General features: G+C 30.1%; 2 protein-coding genes across 5 annotated transcripts in view; one reads left to right on the top strand and one right to left on the bottom strand.

Moving 5' to 3' along the window:
- LOC139513788 (GATOR2 complex protein MIOS-like) overlaps positions 1-1729 on the bottom strand; it is a 36446-nt gene extending 34717 nt beyond the window's left edge. The window contains exon 1 of one of the 3 annotated variants that reach the window (XM_071302592.1): positions 1589-1729. The gene's annotated coding sequence lies outside the window, so the exon portion shown is untranslated. The remainder of the gene's footprint in view (positions 1-1588) is intronic. The other 2 variants (XM_071302595.1, XM_071302593.1) reach the window with 2 other exon arrangements.
- Positions 1730-1863: 134 nt separating this feature from the next.
- Positions 1864-17361, top strand: LOC139513777 (coiled-coil domain-containing protein 89-like). 2 transcript variants are annotated; one of them, XR_011662511.1, is made up of 8 exons: positions 1864-2109; positions 9078-9550; positions 9786-9916; positions 10541-10677; positions 10862-10944; positions 12740-12833; positions 13354-14645; positions 14786-17361. XR_011662511.1 is itself a non-coding variant. In XM_071302573.1 (7 exons), the coding sequence occupies exons 1-7, from the start codon at positions 1978-1980 to the stop codon at positions 13438-13440; spliced, it is 1137 nt and encodes a 378-aa protein (XP_071158674.1). In that variant the 5' UTR covers positions 1864-1977; the 3' UTR covers positions 13441-17361. The 2 variants fall into 2 exon arrangements, 1 of the variants encoding a protein (XP_071158674.1); XM_071302573.1 differs by having other exon boundaries at positions 13354-17361.
- The last annotated feature ends 1849 nt before the right edge of the window (positions 17362-19210 follow it).

Genomic DNA, 19210 nt, shown 5'->3' with positions numbered 1-19210 from the left:
ACTACAAGTATTTAGGCCTTATATTTTCGGCTTCAGGAGTCTTCTCTCATGCAAGACAGGAATTGTACAAAAAGAGTCTAAAAGGCTATTATAAATTATGCAAAGATGTTATTCGTTCACATCCAAAAATTACTACCAGTCTACATCTATTTGATCACATGATCAAACCTATTTCTTTATATTCCTCTGAAATTTGGGGTACATTTAACCCAAAGAGTAGTAAATTTAGAAATGATATAGTCTTAGATAAAATTTATTCAGATCTTGAACCAGATAAATTACACATGAAAATAACAAAATTTATTTTGGGTGTAAACAGAAAGAGCAGCAATTTTGCTGTACTCTCTGAACTAGGTAGATTTCCTATTTATATTAGTATTGTGAAAAATCTACTGAATTATTATTTTAGAATTGAAAATATGCCTGAGGACTCTTTATTATATAAAGCCTTACAAACCTCTAAAGATTTAGATGATAAAAATCACAATAGTTGGTATAGCAGTGTCAGACACTTATGTAAAATTATTGACCTGCCTAGTAACTCCATTAATTTTAGTAAATACAAATTCAGAAAATGTTTACTTAATTGTTTAAAAGTATCCTATGTCAAATCTTGGGAAAATGCTTATAGCCAAAATAGCCAAGGAAAACTAAGAACATATTGTCAGTTTAAAACATCATTTTGTAAAGAAAATTATTTAAATATCTTGAAAAATTTTGATTTGAGAAAAGCTATCACAAAATTCAGGATTTCATCTCATAGACTTAAAATTGAAACTGGGAGATATTCCAAATTAGAAGTTCATCAAAGAATTTGTGATAAATGCAATTTGAATAAAGTGGAAGATGAACTTCATTTTCTTATAGAATGTCCTGTATACTCTAAGGATAGAGACATGTTATTTGATCTGATATTTAAAGAATGTAAAAAATTTTACTCCTTGGATATGGTCAATAAATTTATTTGGCTATTAAACTGTGAGTCTATTAATATTTTAAAACAACTTGGCTATTTCTTATCAAAACACCTGCCTTGAGTAAACATTTATAATATAACACTGGGATACTGTAAGTAATATTTAAAATGTCTAACTTTTTAAAGCATACTGTTTTGTTGTTTTGCTTTATTGTATTTGTAATTGTTTGTAACTATATATTGTCATGAATGTATATGCACTATGCCCCTTGAGGGTACCTCTTATGGAAATAAAAGATATTCTATTCTATTCTATTCTATTCTATTCATACTAAACTTTTTCGTCACACTAATTACTAATACAGTTAAAAACAACTGATAATTTTCGTGTATCATTCACGTTTCATTCTGGATCATATGACAGTTTATCATAAAATCAAATGCGGATAGGCGTAGCCTACGAAGGCCTATTTGTCTACATGTCCCAAGCATGCAGATACGTGCAGTCATTGTCAATAAAGTATTGCTTAATAAGTGTTATTTGATTGATTTTAATCTTTTTTAGCCTATAATTACTGTAAAGTGTAAGTTTTCATAATCATATGAATAAAATATATTCTTCTGTAAATATTTCATTTTGTTCTGCTTATATTTTGAGTTTGTGATTTTTACCTGGGGCTGTCAATATTGGTCCCACTTTTACTCTATTGATCCCTATTGTACCCAGTTTTTAGTTTTGACCCCAAAAAATCTCTGACTTTCTATTTCCGAAAACGAAAGCAGATGGAGTAACCTCCCATGCAGTGTCGTAATATTTATTTTGGTGAACTTAAAAAAAAACAATAACACGATTTAATTGTTTATGTAAAATATAGTATTTTTTTGTATATCCTGCTGCAACAACATAATTTTTTACAATATTATCATTCATCATATCGTAACTGTTTGTCGTAAAAAAATTCTGGCATTTCCGGCGTCATGTTTCTGTGGTAGCCGTTTCGCCGTTTTCATTTCGTACTTGTTTTTAACAGAAAAGTGGAATATGTTGCTTAACTTTAATTATGGAATCATCTCTTGCTCACCAAACATCCTTTCTATATGAGAATTTTTCTAGTATTTTACTAGGACAAGACATGGCATCAAACACAAGGAATCCTAAAGAAATCAGAGAAATGGTTTCCGACAGCAATAAGGTGAAAAAAAGTAAAACAATGAATGAAAGTGTAGTGTTTAAAGGAGTAGGTCCAGTAAGACCCCTTTTTGGCCCCAAAATATAGCAGTTTTACAAAATTGTTCAAATGTAAACTTTTAGTAATTTATTGGACAGAAGAATGCTTCTGCTACATAAACATGGGCCGTTTTTGACAATACAATGAAAATATATCGGGTACTAGCACCACAAAGTCATGCTAAATTACTGAAATCTTCACAATTCTAGCATTTTAGTTGAATTTTAGACGCTTTTCGTGTAAAACGAAAGTGGCCGCATTCATCATGTTCATGTTCATCCTTAATATTAAAATGTAAGTTGTATTTTATGATAATACATAACATATACAAAGGTTGAGGATGAACACGGATGCGGCCACTTTCATTTTTGACAAAAACCATCTGAAAAGTGACATTTTTCGGCATATTTGGTAGATTTTTCATATTTCAGCTTGAATCGGTGCGTTTTTTTATGATTAAATCAGTTAAAATCTTTTACAAAAACAAATGAATCAAATAAAATAGACACTTAAGTGTTTAAAAAGTGGTCAAAATCATTCGTCAGATGAACCTGAAATTTGAGGCCAAAATCGGTCCTTACCGGACCTTCTCCTTTGGTAAAATATCTGTTTGTATGTAATGATAGTGATAAACTTTTAAATGGAGCTACTGTTTTCATCCGGGTGTCTATACAGTCATGACAGTTACCAAATGATAAAGAGATGGAGACATGAATACAAATCTATATACAAAGAAAAGGTCATAATGGGGTTGCACTAATGACAGGATGACTGCCCGGATCATGACAGGACGGTTGACCGGACGACATATATATAGTCATAACTGTTTTGTTATTCAGTAGATTTGTTTAATATTTGTAGACCTTATACTATTAAAATATATTTTATGAAAATCAAACAAAATAAGTGAAAAAAAATATTTTTGAGCAAATATAGTTGACCAGATGGTATTCACACTTGCCTTTAAATGCTATACATATATTCAACTGGTGGGCAACAAGTGTTAATATCTCTTTTGTTTTACAATAATATTTGTCCAAGAAATTCAGGAATCTGTGAAATTTATAAATAAATTATACGAAAATATAAATTTATAGTAAAAAAAAAAGTTTTTCTTCTAAAAAATTTGACGAAATGGTATTCACATTTGCCGATATATGCTTTAAATATATTGAAATGATCAACACAAGTGTTAATATCTCTATTGCTTTACAATATTCGTCTATGAAATTCAGGAATCTATGAGATTTATAAATATATTATACGAAAATATAAACTTCATGATATTCTGCCAAAAAAATTAACCGGACGGTCTTCACATTCCTTGATGTACACGTTGATTATACATGTATGTTAATATAAAAAAAATTAAGGATAAACAATATTTAAGCAGCTGATTTAAGTCATGAAAATGAGAAATCTGCGACATCAATAATTATATGATATGAAAATATAAACTTTCTTGAAAAAAATATATTTTTCTTCAAAATAAAGTTGACCAGACTGAGTCATATTCGCCGATGTAATTTAACAGAGACATATGATACAAGAGATTCAAAAATCTAATGGAGTCTATAGTTGTAATTTATGTGTCTGGTTTTAAATATATTAACAGGATCAACTTTATATTTGTGTCGATCATTTCAATACATTTAAAGCATATATACATGTATGACGAATGTGAATTCCGTCCGGTCAACTTTTTTTTGAAGAAAAACATTTTTATGTAATATAAAATTTATATTTTAATATCAAGTATTTATTGTGATCTCGTAGATTTCTTAGTTTCGTGTAAAAATATTGTAAAACAAATAAGATATAACACTTTTTTTTTATCAGTTCAATATAATTAACGCGTACATGTACATTAGAGAATGTGAATAATGTCCGGTCAACTTTTTATGGAGAAAAACATTTTTTTTACTTTGAAGTTTATATTTTCGTATCCAATATTTATTATTCTCACAGATTCAGGAATTTTGTTGACAAATATTGTAAAACAAAAGATGTATTGATGTATTAACACTTGTTGCCGACCAGTTGAATATATAATGTATAGCGTATAACGACGAGTGTGAATACTGTCCGGTCAACTTCATTTGCTCAAAAATATTTTTTTCACTTATTTTGTTTGATTTTCATAATATATATTTTAATATCTTTAAGGTCTACAAATTTTAAACAAATCTACCGAATAACAAAAAAGTTATAACTATTTATATGTCGTCCGGTCAACTGTCCTGGGGGCAATCGTCCTGTCATTAGTGCTTCCCGTCATAATGACTTATTTGCAAGCAGTGAACAATCATTTATCAAAAACAAAACAAAACAAACAGATTCTTTTCAATATCTGTTTTTGATAATGTGATATCATTCAAATAGAAAGGCAACAAGGGTACTATAAACATATTACTTTTTGATGAAAAATTGAAAAAAAAACACTTTAAACAACAATTTCTACATCTTACGGTTACATTTGGTTACATTTACGACAAAATTTATGTCGATTAAAAACCTCCTGATCTGAGTCCTAATCTGACATGTATGTGTTGTGGAGGGGGTATTTGGACTTATCACCATGATCACTATGTGACAGGAATCTGGGTCCATTTCCCTAAATCAAATTCGCTCCAATTTAGCATTCGCCCCCATACATGTTACCACCTCACACGTTTGCACCCTATGAACAACAAATGATGTCGTCATCCAAAACATTTATCACCAAAAAAAAATTCATTAGAAAAATTCGCAAATATTTATTCATGAAAACTATTTTGATATTATAATTGTATAAATAAACCAATTGTTCAGACGTTTCGGCCATTGGCCTTCTTCAGTTATTTATTATTCCTCTAAACTACATGGCTGACATTTCTTTTTTCAAACATTGATATTATCAAATTATTAATTTGATTACCGGTATATACATTACATTTTAAATACATTGTAGCATCTAATAATTCAACAGGAATTTGAATAAAAATAGGGTATTATTGAACCCACTGACAAATGTGCTGTTTTATGATGTCCATTGAATGTATCATTGTACAATATCAATTTCAAAGATCCATGACAGTCTTCCCAAGTTATTTTTTTCCAAATCATGTTAGGGTACATCTTTTTACCACAGAACCTTATAGAACTCATGCTATTTGGGAATCTGCGACACTTTACCTGAAAATTGAACTATTGACATCTTTTAAACAACAATCCCTTTTCCTTGGTAAAAATATGTAGCATTGTAAGATAACAGACATGTTTTATTATGACATTAACATTTACAGAAACCTAAGCAGGGTTGGCAAAACTGCTTGTTTTATGAGTATTGCCCAGCCCTAGACCGATAAATTTGACATTCTAATATGACGTGCTTCTTTCGCTTTGTAAACAACACCGTGATAAAATTCTCGATATATCTATACTTAGCGCAGACTCCAAGATGTACACAAATGGCTGTTTAAATATGCCTCCCACGTAAATCCACATGTATCCTAACCTATGTGTAACCGGTTGTGGATTTCGCTGTGTTAACAATTACAATTGAATAAAACCCTACAGAACATTTATTCTGATTCTGACGCATAACAAAAAGAATTTACACATTAGAGAACGGAAAAAAGGACAAAAACAAAATAAATTAAAATTCCACGAAATTCCAGTAATGATTTTGGCGCATTAACGTCATTTCTAAACATGACGTCATACGTATGAAAATGTCAAAGCTGAAGGTTTTTCTATTGCGTTTACCTTCTAAACTCGGATACAATTGCATTAAAATAAATCATTGAGGTAGGTGTTGCTTGTTTTCTGTTCTATTGCATTATTGCACATTTACTGATTTCAGCAAGTCAACATGGCGGCTCCTTGGTTACTAAGTCAACAGTGAATTTGACGGTAGCTTACGATATAAAATGTAAATTTAAAATTGCAAATGTTGGGTTTACTGAGAAGTAACAAAAGGAATCACATTTTTTTCTAGCGGTTAGTTAAGAAATCATTCATGCAGGTTTATTAAATTTGTTTTACTTTTATCGAACAGTGGGTCAAATAGAACAGCCACACACACGGTATACCCATCATCGCTTCAGTTTTTTAATGATCGTATTTGTCCTATTAGAATCGAAATAATTCATGGAAGCCATAGATTTGTTGTAAATTTACACATGGCCTGGGCCGTGATATTCGTTAATTTTATCCCTCGCTAACGCTCAGGATAAAATTTGAATATCACGGCCCAGGCCATGTGTAAATTTCCAACAAATAACGCTCAGGATAAAATTCGAATATCACGGCCCAGGCCATGTGTAAATTTCCAACAAATCTATGGCTTCCATGAATTATTTCTTAATTGACTGTCTGTGCCAAACCCTGTATGTCTGATCCAATGTACATGTACTGTACATGTAGTCCTATCTGACATAATTTGACATTGACAGTCTGTGCCAAACCATGTAATGATGTATGTCTGATTTTCCTGAGATATGTATTTGACATACAGGATAATTAGTGCATTTATCAGTTAATTATGGAATAATTGTATGCTGCAGGAATGAGGAAAGAAGTTTCAATAGTCCTGTTGTTCTAGGGACTTACATAAATACATTTCATATTTCTTGTAAACTTTGACTAAACTTTGTATGCATAAGTATATAAAGTTTCTAGCCTTTAATCATTATCATGCCTACATTTTTATATTGACCTCTTTCAAAATGTACATGTAGTACAGGTCTTGCGGTCATAAAACTTTCGAGCACAATTTTTGTACTCAGACTCAAGAATCAACCAATCAAAAGACTGGATTTTGTGTTTCGAGCACTAATTTTGTACTCCAAGCACTGAGTAAAGTTTTAACCATATTTTGTTTTACTACCGTTTGTATTGCTTTTTGATTGACAGTCAAAATCTTGTTATGGAAAATTTTCTGTGAGTATTGATTTATCTTTTGGTTATGATTTTACACTTAACCAAATAATTGCTGTATGTGGTACCATATATGTACATGTAACAAATATTTTTTGTTACCATGCTTTTTGATGAACATAATGAAGTTAAATATTTTTACATGTACATGCATATCAACACCTACATGTTACTAAACAGTGATATTGTTTGCCTTAAATTAGTGGAGAATAAAGGCTTTTTCCCCTGGAGAAGAATCCCAATTTGAAAAAAAAAATGGCTTAGAATTGTTCCCAAAAAGACAACTTTTTTCCCAAACAGTGCAGTCTCAGTAGTAATTGTGCAAGATAACAAACTGAAAAATGCTCATTTAAACATTTTTCATACCTAAAATGACTATATGTGCAGATTTGAGGGTCTATTTATGTATAATCACTGACAAAAAGGGGTCTTATTTCAAAGAAGGGGTTGACTCTTGAAGAGTGGTCTGTAAATTGAAGTTTCAGTCAAATTTGTGGTTTATTTTAAATTTCCCAATTTGATGAAAATGACGCATATTTTCCCAATAAAAAAGGGTAGAGGTAGTTTTGAAAAAAGCCAACAATATCACTGCTAAAACTCACTTTGAAGGAAAAGCCACAACTTAAGTATATAAAAAATTTAGACATTCCAAAGGAAACTTATACATGTATATACATGTAGTCTTCAACAATAGCCAATGTGGACAGCTATCGAGAATGCGTCTGGCTACATGTACAATGTATATACATGTAGTCTTCAACAATAGCCAATGTGGACAGCTATCGAGAATACGTCTGGCTATATACATGTAGTCTTCAACAATAGCCAATGTGGACAGCTATCGAGAATATGTCTGGCTATAAATCACCCAGAGTCTATAAAATTTGTGAATAAATTTAACAAACAAACTTAAGATCTGCTATCAACGTCCAATAATGCAATGATCTAATTAAGAAAAAACATTATGACTTTGGACAGTCACACAAAGATAGGTTTTGTAATTAGTTCTCCTTCCTATGCAATAAAAGTCTTGGTACATAAATGTACATGTACATGTATGTGAAGAGTATGTAAAACTACATGTATGTAAAAATATATTTTATCGTGTGTTTTTCTATGTTATGATGTTATGATATTGTTTCAGAAAAAGGGAGAAGGTTTGGATCCATTAAAACTTTTAATCCTGCTGCAAATGTTTGCACTTGTCCTAAGTCAGGAATCTGATGTACAGTAGTTGTCCTTTGTTTATGTAATTTATATGTGTTTCTCGTTTTTTTATTTTATATAGATTAGACCGTTGGTTTTCCCGTTTGAATGGTTCTACACTAGTAATTTTGGGGCCCTTTATACATGTAGGTTGTTGTTCGGTGTGAGCCAAGGCTCTGTGTTGAAGGCCGTACATTGACCTATAATGGTTTCCTTTTTTTAAATTGTTATTTTGATGGAGAGTTGTCTCATTAGCACTCACACCACATCTTTCTATATCTAAGTAAGGTTTTTGTACATTTACAGTAAGTGTGTCAATTTAACATTTTTCTGTTTGTTCTTTTGAAAGATTTTGTGTGTTTTGTTTTCAGCTAACTGCATGTAAATGCTACGTTCTGTTACCTAAAATGAAACATTTTTACAAATAATAAATGCACATAAACTAATGGCTCGCAACTTGTTTTTCAGCCACAGTTATGGATTAAGGTATATGTCATTTCAGGTGATGTAGCTGGGGGTCAAGATTTTGTTAAGAGTTGTCTTCAGGTCACTTTATAAATTGAAACTACTATTCTAATTGTAAATTCATGATATTTAATATGCAGTTGTTTAAGCATTGGCACATCTTAATTCCATGGAGATTAGTTAACTTGCTTCTTCAGTCATGGTCTATTGTTCATGCAACTTTCGTGTCATGTTCAGGTTGGGATTAACGGTAGGTCAGTTTTTATTAACATGTAAATGTATGTACATGTAGTTTGCATAAATGTTACATGTATTGTTAATAAACTATTCATTCATTTCAGGACATGTCAGATATGCAGAGAAATCTGAGCAAGTTGAAATCTTTGTCAGAAGATGATAAAACAGAAACGGCTATGTTACGATCTCGTATAGATGAACAGTCCCAACTCATCATGATATTAAAACAGAGAGCTGATGATGTGTCAAGAAAATCACAAACTTTGGATAAGATTAACAAAGAAATGATGGACTTTAGAGAAAATGCACAGGAAATGTTGGATGGTGAAATCAGAAAATATAACATATTAAATGCCAGATTTGATGACTTAGCTTCTAATCATCAAGAACTAATTAAGATAAAGGATGAATACAAACGTTCAAATCAAGAGTTACGAATAGAAAATTCTCGTCTCAGGGAAGAAAATGAGAGAATTTTTTCAGGTGCTGTTATGGAAAAAGACAAACAAATTGCAGAAATGGATAGAAAATTATCAAGTTTTAAAGAACAGTATACTTTGCTGGAACAAAAGCACAGGTAATGAAAAACTGTAGTCAATACATATATTTATAAATTTAAATGTAGTTACTTTTGTTTAGTTTGAAATAATATTTTGTTATACATGTAATGGCACTCTTTTGGTTTATTTTTTTCAAAATAATTTATAAAAGAAATGTCTAAAAGATAGAAAAGTCCATCATAGTCATAGTTTAATAACAATGTCTTTTAGATATTTTATTATTTATAAAAATTTCTATCCTATAATTTTCAGACAGCTACAACAAGATATGAAAGGTAAAGAAGACGGTTTACGAAATGAGATAAAAACTGTGCAGGAAAACTATAGAACTGAAGTTAAAATGTTACAGAGCAAGTTACAAGATTCAGAGGAAAGATTGAAGGGTAATTAACACTTTACAATAAGTTTACCGGGGTGAAATAATAACAAACGTTTTCAGATTTGTCATGATATTTCTGTTAATTTGAGAAGGTTCTGTTTTACAGAATTGACCAAAAGAGAGGTGAAAGATACCAGAGGGACATTCATAATCATAAGTAAAAAATAAACTGACAATGCAATGGCTTAAAAAAAAAACACCAGCCAGACTCAGACTCGGACAAACAACTTTTCCATTTATTTTTATTTTTTAATAGAGATAAACAGATATAGATATACCTAATACAATGAACAGATATATCATGTTAAGGTGGTACCTAACACTACAGGGAGATAACTCTGTAAAATCAGCTAAACGTTTTAATTACATTATGTTGTTAAGGGAATATTAAGCTTCTCAATGATCAAAATTAGTGTCTGTCAAACTGCTATATAATATAACCAGTGTAATTTTTTCTGACAAAATGGTTGGTTCAAATATTTTGAATTTTTATATTTTTTTCAAAGGGTCAAAGTAAATACTTTTTCAAAATTTAATGAAAATTAAACGAGCCAAATAAGGTGTAAATATATTTCAAATATAATATAATAGAAAGATATTTATTGAAACTTATGTGTTTTTATTAAAGGTGCTAATTACAAACTACAGAATCAGATTGAAGGGAGAAAATCCTTAGATGTGGAGTCTCAACAGAGGATACAGCAACTTACCAAGGAAAAGGATGAATTGTTAGATCTGGCTATGCAGCGAGGGAAGATAGTTCAGGTATACATTCTTATAAGTAACATGCATCATGTATAAAGAAAAGATATTTGATAGGTGTCAATGAGACAATGGTACAATAATTAAGGAATAGTTAGCTAGGAATTGACACATTATGTCAACCAATTTATTAAAGGATTTTTTTTGTTATTTTCATACTAATATATATATCTAATTAATATTTTAGCGAGAACAAACAGAGAATAAGAAATTACAAAGAAGGATTGAAGACATGGAAAAAGCTGTTCAAACAATGGAAGAAAAATTTGAGTAAGTTGAGTCTTGTAGTGAAATAAAACCTCCAGTTTATTTGTTATTACTGACAGTGACGACTTCACTGTGACTTTGGGATGAAGAACAAAAAAATCAAATTATTCCCTTAATTAATCTGATAAAAACATAACATTTTTATTGTTGTCATAAAGAATATTTATTATCTTTATATTATAGGCCTTGATGGCCAAGTGGTCTAAGTAGATCTACTGTAAACACTAGCCAGTCAACACTGAGTATGTGAATTCAAACCCTGCCTGTACAGGTGCATTCAACTCCAATCTTAATTGAATAGGATTGTCAGTTTTCCTATCATGGTTGGTAGTTTTTTCAGGGGACAAAGGCTTCCTCCACCAATAAAAACTTGCCACCACGAAATAGCCAAAAATTGACCTTTAAAAGTGATGTTAAAACACCAAAAATCAAATATTCATATTTATTATATACTTAATAGTTAATACAGATAAATTGTATGTGTAATAAAATCATTGCCAAGCTTGCTATATCAGCCACCCGTAATGATATCGATATCAGCACGGTTACAAAAGCTTTATCACACCTTTAATCTGTATGACGTCACATCATCAATTGCAGTCACTATTGCAAAGGTTTTCAAATCCCTAATCTGTATGACGTCTTGCAAACCTATAATCTGTATGACGTCATTTCAAACCTCCTTATCTGTATGACGTCATGTCACAAAAAAAACCATCTACTTGAGGTATATGTATATAATAAAGTGTATATGATATGGCTTTTTCAATATCACACACCATATCAACCCTCAACCAATATAATCCCAAGATTATATTGGTGTCTCAGGTTGATAAGGATGCGATATTGAAAAAGCCATATGATATTCTCTATTTATCATATACTTAGACTAAATAACGTATGATTTTTACTGTATGATAATACCATTAAATTAACTTAAATTCCATATTTTTCGAATTGGTCCTTAGCGGGCTGATATGAAAAGTTTATCACATGCTTCGATTGTTATCACATGCCTTTCCGTAACGTTATCGCATGGCATTCCGGTGATACTCAGCAAATTCCAGAAAATACACCTCAATGCTACGTTTTCAGTGAAAACCATTACAAAGTAGTGTACAAAACAATCATTTGGATGCTGGAAATCATATTTCGTGAAATGATAAACAAAAAAAAACAACACAAAAACACGAAAATTTTTTTATTAAATAAATGCATTGTTTAAAAGTTTCAAACATAATTTAGAAAGTTACATCAAAAAGTTGCCAAACAGTCTTCATTATGTGTATTGTTAATTTTTGTTGGTTTTTGTCAATTCGTCCATATTAGAATGTGTTTCTTCTCTGTTGAGGCAAATGATAGAAAAATTTCATATCGAATGTACTAAATTTGGGGTCCGACGTCTGTGAACTTTTCAATCTTCAAACTTCTATTACAGAACCACGTAAAAAGATCAATATACGAATCAGTTATTTTTCTCCATTGTTGAAGCATATGATAAAAAGATCATAACATGTCATTTTTCATATCGCATGTATTATCAGCCCTCGGTCAATATATCAGCCCTCGAGCCATGCGGCTCTTGGGCTGATATTGAACCTAGGGCTGATAATACATGCGATATGAAAAATGCCATGTAATAATCTGATATAATATGATGGGAACATATTAGATTATTGATTCTAAAGTGGTCTCCTTATAGTGACAAAAGATGTTTCTTATTGAGTGATGGCTTTTTTTAATGGTCATTTATTTCATTTATTATTGTTTCATGAATTTATATAATCTGTTCTTGCAGAAGAGAGGCTACAGCAGTGAATGCCAACCTACAGGTGAGACGACTGAGAGAAGAGGCATCAGATGCAGGTCATAAATATACAGAAGTTGTCAAAGTAAGTAATATTATCTATTCCTACTATTCTTTTTTTTGGAAATTTTAAAGGTACGGTAGTAAGGGAGGTAATCCATCTGGAATTGTAAGGTAGTAGAACATCATAGGTCTAATGTGCAACACTTAAAATGTTTACTTTGCAATATCCTCCACTAGAGAATATTTTGTGAGTCAATCTTTTTCTATAATAAATGATTTATTAAAAGTTTTATGAATGTTGTCAGTAATAAAAGATGTAAAAAAAAGTAAGCGAGAGAAAAAACCACCTTATTTTGCAATGTCCCACTTTCATAAAATAATATATATTTAATTTCTCGACTTTTCATTTCAGATGGCTTTAAATTCTTCACCTGATATTTTTTCTTTCAAATAACTAAGATCCATGAATTTAAGAACCCAGGAACATGTAACTTTTGCTCAAACCATGCAAATTGATACCCACGAATAAAAGAACTTTCACAGTATGCCCTTAGACTTTGTCTTCAATGCAAATTAAACATATATTTTAATTTATTTTGTAGGAATTTGAAGCCTACAGAAAGCACTCTCAGACATTGTTACAAAGAGAAAAAGATCTGAACGAGAGATTAAGACATTTGGCAGGATAGCTTGTACCTAGGTGTTGGTTACTGAGATTAAATTGTAGAGTAAAAATACATGTAGAAGTAAAATAAAAATTATATACACAGGATGTACATGTACCTATGATGGATTGATAAAAAGGATTAATTAGTTCATCATAGTTATTAAATCAGAAGAAGATATTTATATTATGAATGTGTCATCTATATATATATTTGTAAAATTCAGTAATAAGGAATAACTTTATACCAAAAAACCTAGTTATCAAATGAGAATGTTGTGAAATACTGATACATGTAGTATGACAGTTGTTTACTCTCTTGAATCAGAAATAACAGCAAATGATAGGTCAAGAATATTAACAAAATTTTATAAGCAAAGAACAAGGTATGATAAGGCGCCAATACATTTCAAACTATGTATGTACTTTCACAAAAAATGATCCAAAAAAAAATCTATCAAAAAAATTAACCTTTTCATGTTTTTGACAGCCATGAAACGACAGTAAATTCTGTAAAATAGTGAATATTTTAACAAATTTGTCACAGTAAAATTGTGTAATAATGGCTTGGCTGGTATTAGCATTTTTTAAAGTGTCTTAGGATGCTAAAGATTACAAAATGATATCAAGCAACATTTTTCTTTTCTGTAATTAATACAGTGACTAATTAGCCCCAAAATGTACCTTGTCCTGTGGATGCAGGAATGAAAGTCATTGTTAGGCTTTTGTATGATGGCAACAACAAATACAGTATAAGCAAGAATGATTAAAATTTTAAAATCTTTTCTAAGGGGAGATAACTCAAATATTTTTTTTGTATATTAGTTCAATAATTGAATATAAAGTATGACCAGATTCTGTCTTTTTTTTATACTACATTCTAATTTTAAACTGAGTGTAAAGTCATTTTTATTTGATTTTTGTGTACTAGAACAATGTTACACTTTGGAAAAAAATACCCATTATAGATGTACACTAGTACCTTATCTCATGAATTTCATTACCTCAGATTATAATAAGAGATATATAATCTAACTTTCCCTAATCAATATTGAAGAAAAGTTTCTTACACATGCATTAAAAATCCTTTTCTTTTTTGTGGACAATATCTCAAATAATGTAACAGGTAACAAACAAGTCACTGTGTTTGGTAGGACAATTTTACATGTGTATCACCTGATTTCTAAGGTGAATTTGCATGGAATACATGCATGCGCCGGAATGTCTTTAGTCAGGAGCCTCTGGCCTTTGTTAGTCTTGTATTATTTTTAATTTTAGTTTCTTATGTACAATTTGGAGTTTAGTAAGGCAAGCATTATCACTTAACTAGTATATATATTTGTTTAGGGGCCAGCTGAAGGACACCTCAGAGTGCTGGATTTTTTCGCTGCATTGAAGACCTGTTGGTGACCTTCTGTTGTTGTCTGCTCTATGGTCATGTTGTTGTCTCTTTGACACAATCCACATTTCCATTCTCAATTTTATTGATGGAAGAAAGTTTTTTTTTGATTAATTGATAAATAACCTTTTTATTTTCTGAACATTGCAAGACTTACAAGAAATAAAAAATAATTTTTCACATCATTGATTTTCTTTAAAATAAAAATTTAGTTGATCATGTTTAAGGATAATTGATTCATGTGTATTTTCATCTCTGAAGTTTGATAATCAAATCCTCAACCTCCATTAAAGTCAACCACTGTACATGATATTGTAAAGATTTTTTCAATTTACGTCCAATATTTCCTCCATGTGTACACTTTGTGCTAAATATGTAATAAAAAACCTTGTAAACTTAAGAGTAATGTATTGAGATATTGATACTCTTTATTGGTAGAATTATCAGAACTTATACCTGTGTAAAGATATTTTTACTAGCAGAGTTTATTTAAATATTTTTTTAAATTGTATCAATTTGAAATACTGCAATTTGTATGATTTTGGGAAAGGGGTGCACAAGAAGGAAGGATGGGTTTGTATTCAAATTCTAAAAAAAAATCATTACTTTTTTAAAAGGTATAATAAAGTTCTGATGTTGTCTTTATTATTCCCCTGCTTAGAGAAGCATGATTTAGTGATGTTTTTTTCAGTTGTTTCATTCATTTGCTTGTATGATCATTCATGGATGTGCTCATTACAAATTGTCTGCCATTTTAAGAAGACTCATCTTTAAGGAATGACTGGGTTCCTATTAATCCAGCAAGTATCTTATATTTTATTCATCCAATTGTCTTCCTGTATTTAAAAGATACTTTATAAAATTATATGTCTATTAATTTCAATTAGTTTATTCCTATCTGAAACTGTTTCTGACAAAAAAGAAAACATGATATAAGTATGTTGACCACACATCTTTGTTCTGACTTTCTTGAAATATACACTGTTCTTACCATGCTTAAGTTTTATATTTTGATGGTGAAGTCAAGTTTGCACGAAAAATATATGTCTTTAGATATTTTCTGTCTATAATATTGTTTTATTTATTATAGAATGTGTGTATCTGATAGCCTTATGTCATCAATAAAATTCTGTGTCATGGTTCAATTTGTTATTGGATGTCCGTCCATAAAATACTTATTTATTTTTTAATATGTATAATGATAGAATGTTTAACAAAGAAATTGTTATAGCCCTTGATTGTCTTTTATATTAAACCCCACTCAATTTGCAATCACCTTGTTCCTCTGTTTGACCAGAAAATATGTTTGATATGTCTGTACAATGACTACATAATTATTGGAATTGGTAAACATAACAAACTGTTCAATTTGAAAGACATGTTTTTCCACAGAGCTTTCGATATGCATTATCAAGGCATATCATTGGTTCTTGGCACAGCTGTTTGTTTGGATGTGTTAGACACACCCTTTTTGTTGACCTATATTCAATGTGATAAATGAATTAAAATATTTTGTCATACATTTCTTTGTTGAGCAACAGGCATTTCTCATTTGCTTATTGTATCTGTCAGAAAACTATCTGCTTGTTCTTTTTTGATACTCTGAACTACAATAGGAGTATAGCTAGCACAACAAGATTTGCAACCTTTTGTTTATTTTTTTTAGTTTAATGTTTGTACTTGAAATCTGTTACATTTGTGACAGAGTGACTGCCCATGATTATATGTATTTCTTAACTTAGGTTATATATATGATGTTTTATATTTATATATATTTGTATATTTTGATTACTGCTGAACAACATACTGCTGAATAATCTTAATATGACCTTGGTTAACTCGAGGGCTAAAAGTTATCCATGTGTATTTAAATTTACAAAACAAAGAGCAAGGGGATCATATCAAAATGCTTTAAATGAAATATACTATGTTTTCCTCAAAAAGTGAAAATCTATATGCATTGATTTTATAATTTTCATTATCACTATTTTGGGAGTATGGTATTCAGGCTTGCTTTGATGTCTTTTTAGATGTGTTTTGCAGAGTTACAGGTCTTTTATTGTCAAGAAATTAGAAAATATTTTATTTTCGTTAATACCAGCTTTCTTAAATTAAAAAAAAAAATGGAATCGTCCTGGATACAGGATTATGTTGTTTTCTAAAATTCTCGTTAATGTCAATCTCAAAATCCATATAACTGTTAGTACCACAGATATGATTTTATGCTATTAATTTAACATTTTGTGTATTGTAATTGTGAACTTCAGTTGTAGTGCTTTAAACAAATGTGTATTAATCTTTCTGTTTTTGTGCCAATAATACTTATCAAACATGTTAAAAACATTCTCTTATAATTCAACTTGTAGAAAATTGGTTAAACCTTAAATATGTTGTCTGACCCGAAGTGATATTATATTGTAAACAATATTACTGAAAGACTAATAAATGTGATATTTTATTTCTATAATATTTATTTGATTTATTGCTTTAAATGATTAAAGAATTATTTTAATGAATTATTTACAATAAATGATATTTTAAGATAAATTTGACTTTGTTTAAATCAATTTGTATAACAGCTACAAAAGTAAAGATGAAATAAGCTCACAGTATAATTGCAAAGATGAAAAGAAACCAATTAAAAAAGATCAGTTAAAGAAGAAACATTACTACACGGACAATACCATAGCCAGTAGAAAAAAGACAAAAACACTAGAGTGGGGGGCCCATATTCGCCGGGGACACAATTTCACCGTTTTATGATTTTGAGGTGTTAACACTTCACATGATGGCTGAAATGGAAGAATTATGCCGATAAATTATAATTTTATAACAAATATGATTATTTTTTAAACTTAAACAAAATTACAACACTTACTGCAAAAGATAGAAAAACAGACAACGATTTTCGGTCAATTTCCTGAATGAAAAACAGGATTTTCAAAGATTTTTTTCTTAGCATTTTTTTGACTGATTGGCCTAAATTTCTGTTTTTTTACACCTTTGAAATGTCTGCTGTTCATCTATAATGAAATTTATATGATGAATATTATATAAAGCTGCAGTTTTTTGGTTTTAAATAGATGTGTAAAAACGGCGAATATGTGTCCCCCATTGACAAAACTTCAGGAAATTTCAAACACCTTTTAATCTAACTTTACAGATGATTATTTTCAAACAAACATGTTTTCAAGCTTAGGAATGTTTTGCATTTGAAGTTATCTTCATATAGAAATATCAGTATACTTCAAAAACATATAGACCTGAACATAAACTGTAGAAAACATCGAAAGATATGGCGAAAATGAGCACCCCACTCTATCATAAACAAAACTTTACACAGAAACATAAATAACATTATAGGCAGTAAAAGCTAGACAAATACACAGTCAGCCATAAGAATTCATTACAACAAATTGCTTTTGGTATTCATAAAGGTTTTAAAGACATTACTTCACCATTATCTTTAAAACATCTTTTACATTTCTCTATACGCATTAACTCTTTATCAACAAATGTCACTTTCACTATATACAATAACCTTACATCAATTATAAAGCTATTAAGTTCATAAATTGTCCTTAATTTTTTTTTAAGCTTAATACATATTTTCTTATGACAAAGACTGTAAAGAGGCTGTTGTTGATCATTAATTTTGTCTGGTGTTGCTGATAAACAACTTGCCAATTTGTAGTTTGAAGCAAAATAAAAATATTATGTAGTCTTTCAAAAGTAAATTTTTGTCTTGGCATTTGAAAAAGATCCTGTGTTCCTGTTTATGATGTTGCTGTCCTTTGAGCCTGCCTTCATTATCTAATTACTAATGATTAAGAGCATGGCATAGCGTAACGACACCAGTCTATTGAAAATAGGAAGGTAGCTAGGGGGATTTAAGAGGGCAGGTGGCCTGGCCCCCTTATGGAGGTTCATGATTATATAATAAATGTATAAACCTTTTCAAAATTATCACTCCATACATTGGCTTTGTAAGCCTGCTCTTCCTTTTTCAAAATCCAAAATCCACCCCTGGTAGCAAACATTTGAATTTTCTGTAAGCAAATATTTCAATTTTTATGAGATGTTTAAAAACTTTATTCATTAAAATTTACTGGACTAATACATAACAGTATATTTGGGTGAAATGCACTAATTTTTCAAAGAATATTGGATCGACACATTAAAAGGGCATTGGCTGTCAATTTCAAGTTCACGAATTTGACTGAAAATCTCATATTCTTTTTAACATTCTTAAACATATATCCAATTTATGAAAAGTCTAAAATAAACAATTTACAAGGCATGGGCTCAATAATATGTACCATAGTTTTGTTTGTATTTTAGTCTAGAGGCCATCTAACTATTGAAGACCTTTGAAGACATATAAGCAATATAAACA

The sequence above is a fragment of the Mytilus edulis genome, chromosome 2 (genome assembly GCF_963676685.1).
Source record: "Mytilus edulis chromosome 2, xbMytEdul2.2, whole genome shotgun sequence".
NCBI lineage: Eukaryota > Metazoa > Mollusca > Bivalvia > Mytilida > Mytilidae > Mytilus > Mytilus edulis.
This window is presented reverse-complemented; position numbering and strand designations above follow the sequence as displayed.

Coding starts and splice junctions, on each gene's coding strand:
- LOC139513777 (XM_071302573.1), top strand. CDS start 1,978: ATGGAATCATCTCTTGCTCACCAAACATCCTTTCTATATGAGAATTTT. Junction 2,110..9,077: donor TGGTTTCCGACAGCAATAAG/GTGAAAAAAAGT, acceptor CATTCATTTCAG/GACATGTCAGATATGCAGAG. Junction 9,551..9,785: donor TTGCTGGAACAAAAGCACAG/GTAATGAAAAAC, acceptor TATAATTTTCAG/ACAGCTACAACAAGATATGA.